The sequence below is a fragment of the Pteropus medius genome, unplaced genomic scaffold (assembly GCF_902729225.1).
Source record: "Pteropus medius unplaced genomic scaffold, Ma_sr-lr_union100, whole genome shotgun sequence".
NCBI lineage: Eukaryota > Metazoa > Chordata > Mammalia > Chiroptera > Pteropodidae > Pteropus > Pteropus medius.
This window is the reverse complement of record NW_024346819.1, coordinates 697,706-709,393: the sequence shown is the minus strand read 5'-3', so window position 1 is coordinate 709,393 and position 11,688 is coordinate 697,706. Positions and strand designations below refer to the sequence as shown.

General features: G+C 62.7%; 2 protein-coding genes and 1 long non-coding RNA gene across 8 annotated transcripts in view; 1 reads left to right on the top strand and 2 right to left on the bottom strand.

The window, feature by feature from the left end:
• Nucleotides 1-1,709: 1,709 nt before the first annotated feature.
• On the bottom strand, nucleotides 1,710-6,864 carry SIVA1 (SIVA1 apoptosis inducing factor). 2 transcript variants are annotated; one of them, XM_039876569.1, is made up of 4 exons: nucleotides 6,683-6,862; nucleotides 4,396-4,590; nucleotides 3,530-3,686; nucleotides 1,710-1,884 (listed from the first exon to the last, which is right to left on the bottom strand). In XM_039876569.1, the coding sequence occupies exons 1-4, from the start codon at nucleotides 6,798-6,800 to the stop codon at nucleotides 1,827-1,829; spliced, it is 528 nt and encodes a 175-aa protein (XP_039732503.1). In that variant the 5' UTR covers nucleotides 6,801-6,862; the 3' UTR covers nucleotides 1,710-1,826. The 2 variants fall into 2 exon arrangements, with proteins under 2 accessions (XP_039732503.1, XP_039732504.1); XM_039876570.1 differs by lacking the exon at nucleotides 3,530-3,686 and having other exon boundaries at nucleotides 6,683-6,864.
• A 335-nt stretch (nucleotides 6,865-7,199) lies between these two features.
• LOC120613956 (uncharacterized) overlaps nucleotides 7,200-11,688 on the top strand; it is a 6,978-nt gene continuing 2,489 nt past the window's right edge. For 3 of the 5 annotated variants that reach the window (XR_005655811.1, XR_005655808.1, XR_005655807.1), the window contains exons 1-3: nucleotides 7,200-7,716; nucleotides 9,052-10,912; nucleotides 11,152-11,666. This is a non-coding gene — a long non-coding RNA (uncharacterized LOC120613956). Of the gene's footprint in view, nucleotides 7,907-9,051; nucleotides 10,913-11,151; nucleotides 11,667-11,688 lie in introns of all 5 variants that reach the window. The other 2 variants (XR_005655809.1, XR_005655810.1) reach the window with 2 other exon arrangements.
• Nucleotides 9,726-11,688, bottom strand: part of ADSS1 (adenylosuccinate synthase 1) — a 16,825-nt gene continuing 14,862 nt past the window's right edge. Inside the window, exons 11-13 of the mRNA XM_039876568.1 lie at nucleotides 11,478-11,575; nucleotides 10,156-10,305; nucleotides 9,726-10,083 (exon numbers count right to left, since the gene is read on the bottom strand). Coding sequence (XP_039732502.1) covers nucleotides 10,031-10,083; nucleotides 10,156-10,305; nucleotides 11,478-11,575 — 301 coding nt within the window. The 3' untranslated portion in view covers nucleotides 9,726-10,030. The remainder of the gene's footprint in view (nucleotides 10,084-10,155; nucleotides 10,306-11,477; nucleotides 11,576-11,688) is intronic.

The following is an 11,688-nucleotide window of genomic DNA, read 5'->3' as shown; positions in this document are numbered from 1 at the left end:
ATCTGGTGCCTTTCGTTATTGGACCCTGGGCACCGTGAATCGTATCTCATCAGGTTAGATTTTAATGTTTGAGCTTTGTTCTGGACGCTATGACATTACTTGAAAAAGTCTGGCCTTTTCAAGGCCTGAGTTTAAATTCTGTTGGGAAGGAACAGAGCCGTCTTCAGGGTGAACTGGCCTCACTGTTGAGTCAGGCGAACTGCTGAGGCCTCTGAACTTGGGCTGTGGCACGGTGACTTGCGCCCTGTCCTCTCTCGAGGCCCCAGCCCACAGCTGCCTGCACACGAGCCTCCACTCCAGTGTCTGTGTGGCCTCCAGATGCCACCGCCACAGCTGCTCTTCAGCCCAGTGAGGCCCGAGCCCCCAACCCTGCAGCCAGAGGCCTCTCCAGGTACCCGAGGCCGCAGTCCAGCACGGCCCGCTGTCCGATGTCTGGATGGTCTGTCTGCTTTTAAAAGTTGCTTATGGGCAGAGTGCACACCTGGCCCCCAGCACTCCACCGCTGCTGCCCAGAAAATGTTGATCACAAACGTGTGTGCCAGGCGCTGTTCCAGCAAAGTCCCAGCGCTCAGGGAGCAGAACGAGTAATGAGCACAGACCACGTCGGCTGGTGACAAGTTGGGAAGGGGGAGAAGTGGGGGTGGCAGGGAGAGGCCGGGGCCCGTGGGGCCACTAGCTTTTACTTTTGGGGACATGCTAGGCACTGGAGGTCTGGGCAGGGGACTGCCAGATCCATTGCTGAGGGTATGCCCCAGGGGGACAGACAGGGCAAGAAGCCCAGGCCACACAGTGACCCCAAAGGGTGATGGTGCAAGGCTCCCCTGTTGGCATGGGCCGGGAGTCGAGTGCGCAGGTCCCGCCAGAGCTGGGCCCAGTTGGGGTGGGCGGGCAGGAGTGAGGTAGCAGCACAGTGGAGATGAGGTGTGGGGTCGAGGTCTGCAGGTGGACACCTGGAGGGAGGCCCCAGGACCTCTACAGGAAGTCAGGTAAGAGCAGGTGACTCCATGATGGGACGGCCCACAATGGCTGTGTCCAGCGCCAGCTGGATGACCTCAGGCTGCCTCCATTCGGGCAGACCCAGGCGGTCATGTGAGAACCACTCCGAGCAGCGGTCCCGGGCCGTTCGCCCCCACACCCGCTTCAGCCGTTGTAGGCTCTGCCCATGGGCCCGGCGGATGGGCCGTGCTGCCGCTGGCCCTGCAGGGGGCGCCCATGGGGACCAGGACCAGGCGCCAGGCCAGGAGGACCTGCTTGTCGGCGACTGTCTGTGCCTCTGCTCTGTCCCGGGCCACCCCAGCCCTCTCCCTTCAGGCAACTGCAAGTGGCGTGGGACAGCACCCTGCTGGCCACCGCTCGCAGAGGGCAGGGCCTGGCAGCCACCCAGAGTCCCCAACGAGCAAACAGACACCCAGAGAGGGGCACCGCGGCGCCGCTTTGGGGACAGCGGTGTCCTGGCTCCACAGGTGCCCGCTCTGGAGTCCGGCGACCCGGGTCCCAGCCCCCTCCCCATGGCCGCTGGCTGGGCTGGTGAGGAAGCTGCTCGGGCCTGTCTTCCCATCGGCAAAACGGGGAGAGCCTTTGGGCGCTACATGAGCTGCCACGTGGAGTAGCAGGGAGGCCCCAGCGCCACCGTGGGCCCCCCCCAGCACCTGGCCGGTCGCACGTCCAGGAGGCGGCGCCCTCAAGGCCAACGACACAAGTGAGTCCTCTCGTCCAAATATAAAGGGTTTATTCACTTCCGTCATCAGTACAAAACGTAAAACAGGGCACCCGCCACGGCTCTTCCGCGTCCCTGCCAGAGCTCGTCCGGCCGTCCCTCGCGGCCCTCAGCCTTCGAACATGGCGCAGCTGGCACAGAGCGCCTTCTCGTGCACGGCACTGCAGCTGCGACATCGCGGGGAGAGGAGAGACAAGTCAGGGGCTGAGCTGTGTCCCCCCACGTTTATACGCTGGGTGCCAACCCCCCGGCCCTTGACCTTATCTGCAGATGAGGCCGTTCACTGCAGGTGTAACTGGCTGGAACGAGGTGCCCACGCAGTAGTGTGGGCCCTAATCCCACGACCGGCGTCTTCACAAAAGAATAACACGCGAGAAGGGTACACACAGAGGGACGATGGCGTGAGCACACAGGACGGCCGCCCAGGCGTGCCAGCCGCCGCCGGGGGCTGGGAGAGGCCCGCAGCCGGTCCTGCCTCGTAGCCGCAGAAGGAACCAACCCCGCCAACGCCCCGACCTTGGACTTCCGGCCGCCAGGGTGACAGAACAGAGGCCCGCTGTCCAGGCCGCCCACCTGTGGCGCTTGCTGGAGCACCATGCTGAGACCCGCCTGGGTCTCACGACGGATGGAAGCCCACCCAGGTGTCCAGCAGGGGCTTACTGGACCACGGAGGCTCAGCTGGACCATGTCACATAGGTCCAGACGAGGAAGCTCAGGGACGTGCAGGGAAATGCAGGGGAAGAGGCCCCGAAAGGGCGGGGAGCTGGCACCTGCCGCAGGAGGCGCAGGAGGCCAGGGCTGAGCCCCCGGGGTTCAGACAGTAAGACCACAGTCCACCAGCGAGCCGCGGACCAGCCCCGCCAGCAGCCAGGAGTGAGCGGGGCGCCACTGGGCCGCGGCAGAGAATCCGGTCTCCACCTTCCCAGCCCAGGAAGCCGAGGTCCGCCCCAAAGCAGCTGGGGACCGGGCAGAAGGCTGTGGCCACCAAGAAGGGGCACGGGCCGTGGAGTCGGCAGTGTGCCGACGTGCAGCCTGAGTTCCGTGGGCAGTGGGGGGGAGGAAACGGAAAGTGGAGGCTGGGAGGAAACCGGACGGGGCTCCATGGAGGGCACAGTGTGTGGCAGAGGGAAGTATCCAACAACATGGGGCTGGCGGGAGGGTGACGCCAGGCGGGGAGCCCACCACCCGCCAGCCCGCCCTCCGCGGCATCCCGTTTGCACATCAGCGAGAGAACAGGAAGAACTAAGCCGGCGAAATTAAGTTACATTTGTAACTCGTCCAACAGCACCCCCGAACGAGAGAGCGCGAACGTTCTCCAGTCCCGTGTCCCACCCCCTGGGCCCGGCCTCGGGGCCTGGGCCCACCCAGAGCTGCACCGTGCCCCGGCCTTCTCTCTCCACCAGGCAGCCCCCAACTTCCCAAGTTCGGTCTTGAAGACAGTCCCGACAAAGCTCGCTCCAGGCAGCTCCGTATCGGCTTTGGGGGGGCGCATCTTCCCGACAAGGCGCTGCCCACCCCCACCACTGGGGTGGGGCCGGCCCGCAGCACCTCGCGCACACTCACACGCACACACGTGCACCCAAGTAGCAGGAAAGACGCTCCACTTCCTGCTCGACAGCCCATAAGCAACCTCGCAGGGACACGGGGACACCTGCGGCGCACCTGCCCTCCCCTGCCGCACGTCCTCCAGTAAGGAGACGCAAGGTAGGCAGGCCAGGAGAGCCGGCCGCCGTGAGGCTGGCTTCCCCCAGGACGGGCCGTGCTCTCCCAGGGCCCCCACCCAGCCGGGCGCCCCTTCGGGCGAGCACTTACTCCACGAGGACGCACAGGGCACAGGCCAGGGCCCCGCAGCCGCTGCAGGAGCGCACGCATCGCCCGCACAGGGCGCGCTCGCACTGGCCGCACGCCGCCGTCCCGTCCGCGGCCCGCACGCACGAGGAGCAGGCTCTGGACGCCGCCGTGGACGCGTCTGCGAAAGACAAACGCCACCAGTCAGGCTGGGCAGGGGACTCGCAGCGCTGGGGGCTGCGCAGCCCGCGTGCCCCGCCCAGGACAACCCGGAGGCTACAAGAGCACACAGCACTGTCTCCCCAGAGACACTGGGTGGTTCTGGGACTCCAGGGTGAGCGACTCCCCATCTCCGCTCCCTGGCCCCCTGCACTCTGGACACAGTGTTGCAACGGTCAGCTGTCCCCCTGATATGTCAGAACCCTGGCCTTCATCCCGTGCGTCTACCGTGTCACAGGTTCACGAAGGTCCCTGGGCCCATCCAGACCCAGGGGTGGGCAAGGACACTGTGTTTCTAACCGGCAACACAGCTGAGTCTGAGTCGCGTGGTGCACTGCAGACACCAGGCCAGCTTCTCCCTGCCCAGAAGGGCGCCGGGGGAGCGGCCCAGGGGAGCAGGCAGGTCCCCCAGGCGGCCTCTGCTCCTTTCCAAACCAACAGTTAGAGGCCGTGTGACAACTCCCAGACCTGCATGTCAAGGGGTGGAGGGTGCGGCAGAACCTGCACACGGCAGGGGAAGCCAGAGTTCACCGGCTCCACGCCCGGGCCGCTCCCACCTGCCCAGGTAGGAGAAGGCCCTGGGTGAGCGGAGCCTCAGATGGAGGGGGCGGCACCTGCCACGGCTATTCTTCGTGCTTAGCTGGCAGGCGCAGGCTGTCAGCCACACTCACCGGCCTCGCAGGCCTGGGGTCGCCTCCTGGTCAGCCGGCCGTCAGGTCCGATCAGCATCTGCCCACGCGTGGCCCGCGGGGCCTCCGTGGGGCTGGGCTTCGGGGACTCCGGCCCGTCGACGATGGCGCAGCCTTCCTCCCACGCGTGGTCCATGCAGGCCTGGGCCCCACGAAAAAGGAGCTGCCTGGTCTTCTCTAGGGACACAAAGCGTTCCTCCTGTCCTCGCCTCTGCAGCATGGGGCCCTCGCACAGCCATCTCATCCCTCAAGCCGGTGCGTGACCTCTGTGCTCTTCCAGTCACCCGGCCCCTGCTGCTCCCTGGGGAACTGGGTCCACTCTGCCTCCCGCCCTTCCCTCCCCGGGCTCAGCTGCCACCTCCTGCAGGAAGTCTGGAACCATGCAGCCCTAGCCGTGCTCCCTCTCTGGTCACCCTGCTCACTCCTACACAGCTCTCGCGGTGGCCTCCCCTCACCGCTACCACCGCCCCCAGCCCGGCACCAGGCCAGCTGAGTTCCGCAGAGGCTCTGAGCTGCGGAGCGCGGCCAGTGTGTGCCCCCCTTCATCTATTGCGGAGCCGCTGGCAAAGGACGTCGCAGCTACTGGCTCCAGACAAAGGTATCTCAGAACTTTCCAGACCTCTGGGGTCCTGGATACCAGTCGCCTGCAGGGCCAAAGTGGCTGCTCAGCACCCAGGGCGGTCAGTGGCCTTCCGTCTGGTCACACATCAGTCACCCGGGGGCTTTCACAAGATCAAATGCCCGGAGCCGGCCCCAGAAATGCTTTGTTTGTTTCTGCCTTGTTGCAACAGAGCCAGGGTGGGGATCCTGGAAGATGGTGGCTCCACATGAAACTGACAGTAATAGTTATTAGGTAACTCAAATGGAGTGGCTGATGACAGCCTGGCCGTGCCCAGCTCCTCCACCAGGCTCTCCTGGGCCCACCCCTGACTCACAAGGGGATGGGAAAGGGGGTCACATGGTGAGGATGTTTGTCTTTAAGGTCCTGTGTCAGGGTGACCACCTCAGGCTTGGAATTTGTTACATGGGAGTTCGAGCTAGGCGTCCTGCCCTCAAGACAGAAGGCGCGGGGAGCCCAGCCCTCTCCCCGGTGGGCCTGCAGGTCACGGTGCCCCGCAAACGCTCCTGAATGGGTGGTCGAGGAAGGGGCGAAGAGCCAGGCTGCCTTAGGCCCCATTTTCAGTTTCTGCTGCTGGCACAGTGTTTATGTTATTTGTTTGTCCTGATGGGTCAGACTTGCAGTTCAGCCATAGTCCCCAAGGCTTCACTCATTATTATCACCCCCATGGCCCTGGAAAGCATTTGTGTTTACAACTGGAGCACGCGACGAAACGGCAAAGCAAATGTGAACAGTGGTAGCTGGCGTGTGGGGAGAGGCAGAAGAGAACCGGGGTCTCCGAGGCTGGGCTCTCCCTACACCCCTGACACATAGCAGCACCCCTCAATTACAAACAGCCAGGTCACAAACCTTGTGCCTCCAACCTCTCAGTAAGCTAAGGTCCACGCTGTAGCTGCCCCAGAGTATCAAGCATCCCAAACTTATGGTCAATAATACCGATACGCCTAAAAATCTGCATGAGAGAGCCAGGTGAGGACTCCGACGCCTTACTGCCCTCACATCTGGCCCTACAGGGCATTCCGGCCGCACGGAATCCCGCTGCACTCTCCTGCTCCCTGGCCTTCGCACAGGCTGTTCAATCTGCCTGGTACTTCCTCTCCCCCTCCGCCTGCCTACCTCCTGCTCACCCTGCGGGATTCGGCTTAGACTCTGCTCCTCTGCGAGACCTCTGACACCGCTGCAGGTGGTCTTGCAGCGACTTTTATCTGCCTAGATCATCTCTGGATAGCTCTTCCCCTTCTGGTCCCCCACTAGACCCGCGAGCGCCCGAAGACGGCGTTCTCACGCGCAGCCGCAGTGCCTGGCAGGGAGGGCGCGCTCTTTAAATACTCATTGGCTAGAACAGGTAATTCTGGCGGCTTACTCCACTCAGGACATCCCGCTCCCCGACGTCTCGCTGCGCCCGAGGAGCCTCAGTGCTAGTCAGACCGGGGCTAGCTACTGAGAGAGGTCGGCATCCCCGCAGGACAGAGCCTGCAGGCAGCCGCACGCAGAGGCCGCGCGTTTGGGGAGGCAGGGACATTTCCTGTAGGTTGTGGCCACCGCAGGTGGACGTGGGCGCATTCACGCCCCACTCATTACTCCCAAACCCGGGCCTCCCTGCGGGTCCAGGCCCCGCGTCACAGCGGGGAAGCCCTCTCCCGCACTCACCGAAGATTTCCCGCGAGTAACGCTCGGAGCACACACCGCGGCCCAGCTCCCTCCAGCCCACGCGGACCTTGAGTTGCAGCGGGGCCGCGTCCCCAAGGGGGCAGCCCCGCTTGGGCATCGCCACGGGCCGGGAGAGCTCGCCTTCCGCCCCGCGCCGCGCCCGTGACGTCACAGCCGCGCGCCAACCCACGCGCAGGGCAGGGGCAGGGTTGGTGCGCGGCGCGGCGCGGGATAGGGCGGGGACGAGGGCAGGGGCGGGGCTCGTGCGGCGCGGGATGGAAGTCGGTATCGGCGGAGCTGGAAGGGGAAAGGCTTGGGTCGGCGTGGGCGCGCCGGGCGGGGGGAGTGGCAGGGCGGTGTCGTGCGCTCGGGCCGCCGGATAGGCCAGGGGCAAGGGAGGGGGCGGGGCCCATGCGCGGCGCGGCGCGGGATAGGTCGGTGGTGAGAGGTGGCGGGACTCTTGCCCGGGGGCGTGTCCTGTGTGAGGAGCTCCGCCTGTCAGGCCGGGGTGGCGCGTCGCGGCCGGCATTCGGTGTGTCAGCACAGGAAGGCGGGATGTTTCAACCCTTTTTCTTTTGGTCCGTAAACAACTGTGGAAACTGGTTATAGTTCCCCATTGAAGCCGCCAGAGTTCGTGGTGACGCGTGCACGGTCCTGGGCGTCCCGGGCGCCGCCGGCGCCGCCGGCGCCACCGCGTTGCCCAGGACAGGCCTGAGGTCACGTCCGCTCCGGAAGCCTGCGCGGCTCGAGTGCGGGGCGCGGTGCTGGAGTTGTCGTCGTCGTCGTCGTCGAGATGTGACCCACCAGCCCCACTTCTGGGCATGGGAATGAAATGAAGTCGCCATCTCTAGGACCCTCCCGCGCCCCCATGTTCGCTGCTGCACTCTTCCCAATAGCCACGGAAACAAGCCGAGCGTCCCTGAGGGATGCGTGGACAAGGAAGTAGTCCCACGGGACACTGCCCGCCAAAACGGGACATCCTGCCCTTTGCAATAACACCACGGACCCTGAGGGCTTTATGCCCAGTGAAATAGGTCAGATGCAGAAAGAGCCTGTATGCTCTCACTTACACGCGGGCCCTAAAATTGTTGAAGTCACAGAAGTGGAGAGTAGAAGGTGGCGGGTGGCGGATGGGGAAAGGGGAGCTGTTGATCAAAGGGCACAGACTTCCAGTTAGAAGACGGATGACTTCCAGGAGTCTCAGGCACAGCACGATGACACTAGGTGACACTGCCCTGTGTACTCGAAGGTCACTGAGAGAGTAGATCTTAAAGGTTCGCAGCGTAACGACGGCGAAACGGGAACTGTGAGGCCAAGGATGTGTTAAACGACCTTATCGAGGCAGATTTCACAATATCGAGCCATCCCATTGCACGCCTGAATTTACAGTCACGGTGTATTATAGTCTATATGTTATGTATCCGTTATATTTCAGTAAAGCTAGGGAAAAAATAACCTCTTTAAGGATCCAGTCCTCACTTACAGTCACCTCCTGAGGTACGGGGAATGGGGACTTCAACGTGAATTTCAGGAGCACACAATTCAGCCCGTAACGAGTGCCAAGCTTAGCACTAGGCCCTTGGGTGTTGAGAAGAGCCCACGGGGTGGGACAAATGTCACCTCAGGGGAAGCCCGGAGTCAGGAGACCTGCCCTGTCCTTGAATGCAGGGAACTCCCTAAACCGCTGGCACACGGCTGTCTCTGTGTCCTGCCCACACAGGCGTCTCCCCGCACTTCCTAAGGTCAGACACCATCTCTTCTTGGAGCTCTGTGCCGGGCACGTCCTCAGGCAGGCCCAGCTAAAAACGCTTTCTAAATCAACAGGGGTTCAAGTCTCGCTGACACACACGCAACCACATGGCCTGGGGGGAGGGGCTCCTCAAGATTTTGTCAGATGGACGGAAAAGACGCACGGCTAGTGTTGGGGTGGAGGGCTCAGCGGCCACAGCGACACCTAGATCCTACAGCTCTCGAATTCCAGCGTGACGGCGGCGGGCCTCGCAGGGCCAGGCTGGGAGCTCTCTACCCAGCGTGGGGTAGTTCTCTCTCCCTTGAAAAATGGCTGCTCTGGTGGACCGTCAACACCGTGCACCTGTCTGTCGTGGCAAGACGCTAGGAGACGGTCATCTGGCAGGGAAGAGTGCCATGCCCGGGGACACGGTGGGGAGGACGGGGCCCAAGGGCTCACCCTGCTTCCGGATGCCCTCCTTCATCCTTCTTGCCTTATTGGAAGGGACAAGGTGATTCTCGGAAAACTCAAAGACTGCTTCTGTGTGTGCCCGTCACCTCTGCTGCACGGAGTCGTGTGGCTGATGGCTGAGCGGCCCAAAGAAGCTGATGTATAAGGCGTCTTCCTGACTTCTTTCCAGGCACCGACACCACCCTGGGCACTGCTGGAGACGTATGCTGGCCTGGTGACATCACGGGACTTCAGGACACGGCTGCTCACTGGATACACTGTCGCAGAGGTCAGTGTCCCCCTCGGTGAGTCATCCCGAGCGGCGGGGCCCACGGTGCAGGTCGTGCTGGCACAGACTGATTCCTGCGAACCCAGCTGATATTCCCAGAGCCTGGGGTTCACCATGGCCGACTCGGCCTCTGCATGCGGTTCCCGCCCCGTCTAACGATACTCAAAGGGCAGTCATTTCCCTAAATCCCCCAACCCTGGAGTGTGTTTAAGGTCACCGAGCGTCAGGCTGAGTGCCGCGGGCCAGTGGAGATGCGGCTCCTTCCACGTGGGGGGCGGGCATCTAAGGGCAATGCAGAGGGTCCACTGAAGTGACAAGGGCGCCTGGCACTCCGTCACCCGGCCAGGGCGGGCTCAGGCCTCCGGACTGAAGTTTGTTTAAACGTTGGGTTTTGGGAAATGTATTTTCTACTGCAGCCTCTCTTACACAGCTAGTCCTGTTCTTTGTCTGAACTTGGCTTTGTGACGTGCGTCACCCAGACTGTTGTCAGGGCAAAGCGTCACCAGCACCTTTTAGTGTTTAAAAGTCAAAACAAAATGAGGAGGTGAGAACAAAGCACGCATGACCACGCCCTCTCGGTGGCCCCTGGATACGTTTATTGCCAGACCAGACATACAACCATGTGACAATTAAAGTGCCACAGAAGGGCTGTGTTTTGAGCACCTTGGCTCATTTCAAACATCAGGGTTTTAAACATGTACCCAGCACTGGTTTTCAGGTATTTAAAATCATCGTAGAAATCAGTGGGTTGAACTGAAGGCTTAAAGAGAAGTAGAAAAGTCCAGAAAATTGTTTTCATATTTCTTTGTCTACCGTGTTGGTTTTGCCTCTGAGGAATTCACGTGGGGAGGGGACCTGCTGGGGTCAGCTCTGCCTTCGTCTAAAACAGCTGGATGATCGAGTCCCTTGATTTGCCGACACCAACCCATTTCACTGGAAGGGAAAAGGGTCGTTGAGGCCGGAGCACCCAGGGGAGGGGCAGCGTGGCCGGCGCAGGGCACCCACCTGCCACTCCCACGTGGTTCTCCACGAAGCGGATGTAGTTCTGCGCCTGCGGGGGCAGGTCCTCCCACTTCCTGGCACCCGTGGTGTCCGATTTCCACCCAGGCAGCGTCTCGTACTCCACCTCGACCTTCTGCAGGATCTCCTGGTTAGCTGGGGACACACGGGGTGTCGATGACCCATGGACGTCTGCTCCATCACTGGGGCAGACGCCGGGTGGCTGGGACCCCCAGCCTGGGGCCTGTGTGCCTGCGGGCTGAGCAGCGAGGAGGCGAGTCACCCGGCTTGGTTCCCCCAGGGCCGGGAAGTGGCTCTCAGACACTGGCTGTACCCCTCCCAGACCCAGGGGACGTGTCCACCCTGCTCACGGGTTTGCTGCGTGCTCTGCTGGAGTGTGCACGGGTGACCCGGCTGAGGAACGCCACGGACCCCGCCTGGAAATGCTCTGGGGTCCTGAGTGTTAAGAAATCCTGAAGGATCTACCCACCCCCACCCCAACCCCGGGCAAGGACCCCACCTGCCTGGGACTCTGAGGCTCAAGCTGATGACAACAACCACCCCTTGTTGACAGAAGATGCTGGAACAAGCTGTCCACCCCGAGGGTCCTGGAACCTCAGCCCCCTCTGAGTTTGCCTGCTCCCCGGGCCCTGGACTCTGGGTCACAACACACTCCTGCTGCGCCCTCTCAAAGGTCAGGGGTCAGTAGCGCCAGGGGACACTGGCGAAGAGGGCACACGCAGCCCCTGCCTGTCGTAGCCAGGTGGGTCCACACAGCAAGGGGAGCGAGGGGCGGCCCGCCACAGCCGGCGGGGAGGAAGCCGCAGGTGGGAGGGCGGTCAGCACGTGACCGTCGGTGGCCGAGAAATCTGCGACAGCAGTACCGCCTTCTCGCTTTTTAAGAGGAGGAGTTTGCGGCAGCAGAAACCCCGGTTAGGTCTTGAATAGTTTAACCGAAAGTGTGTTTTCTTAGGTAAAACAGTCATCTGTCTATTCGCACAGTTTTAGGCTTTCCAGAGAGGTTCGCGTCTGCTAACCCGAGTGACCTTCCCGTGCTTCAGGAAGTGGGCCTGATGCCTCTGGGTCCCCGGTGGGTGCTGCCATGCTGCCCGCCTGCCGACCCGGGCCAGCCCCTCTGAGCGCTTCGGAGCCACAGCCGTGCCTGCAGCCACCCTGAGACCTGGCCAGGCCACCCCGTCGGCGTGGGAGCCCATGCCGGGCCCAGAGGAGCTCTCTCCGCCCGCACGCCTCACGGGGGACCCTTCCCGCGCCTCAGGGTCCACAGGCCAGTCGCCCACGCCAGGCGAGGCTGCCGCCCCCTCTCACACCTGGGAAATACGGGATCCTCTTCCCGTTCAGCTTGTAGGACACGCCGACTTTGATCTCACCCAGGGCGTCCAGGATGTCGAGTTTCGTCAAGGCCAGCCTGTCCAAAGCCAGCAGACGAGACACGTGGAGCCATCAGCAGTGGCTCACGGCCCTCGCTGGCTCCCTCCCCTCAGTCCGGCTCTGCTTCGGTAAATAGAAAACAACACCCAG

What these genes read in the sequence shown, in the direction of transcription:
- SIVA1 (XM_039876569.1), bottom strand. Translation starts at nt 6,800, where the DNA reads ATGCCCAAGCGGGGCTGCCCCCTTGGGGACGCGGCCCCGCTGCAACTC. An exon ending in ACCCCAGGCCTGCGAGGCCG is followed by an intron (nt 3,687 to 4,395) that starts GTGAGTGTGGCT and finishes TGTCTTTCGCAG; the next exon opens with ACGCGTCCACGGCGGCGTCC. An exon ending in GCCCTGTGCGTCCTCGTGGA is followed by an intron (nt 1,885 to 3,529) that starts GTAAGTGCTCGC and finishes GCGATGTCGCAG; the next exon opens with CTGCAGTGCCGTGCACGAGA.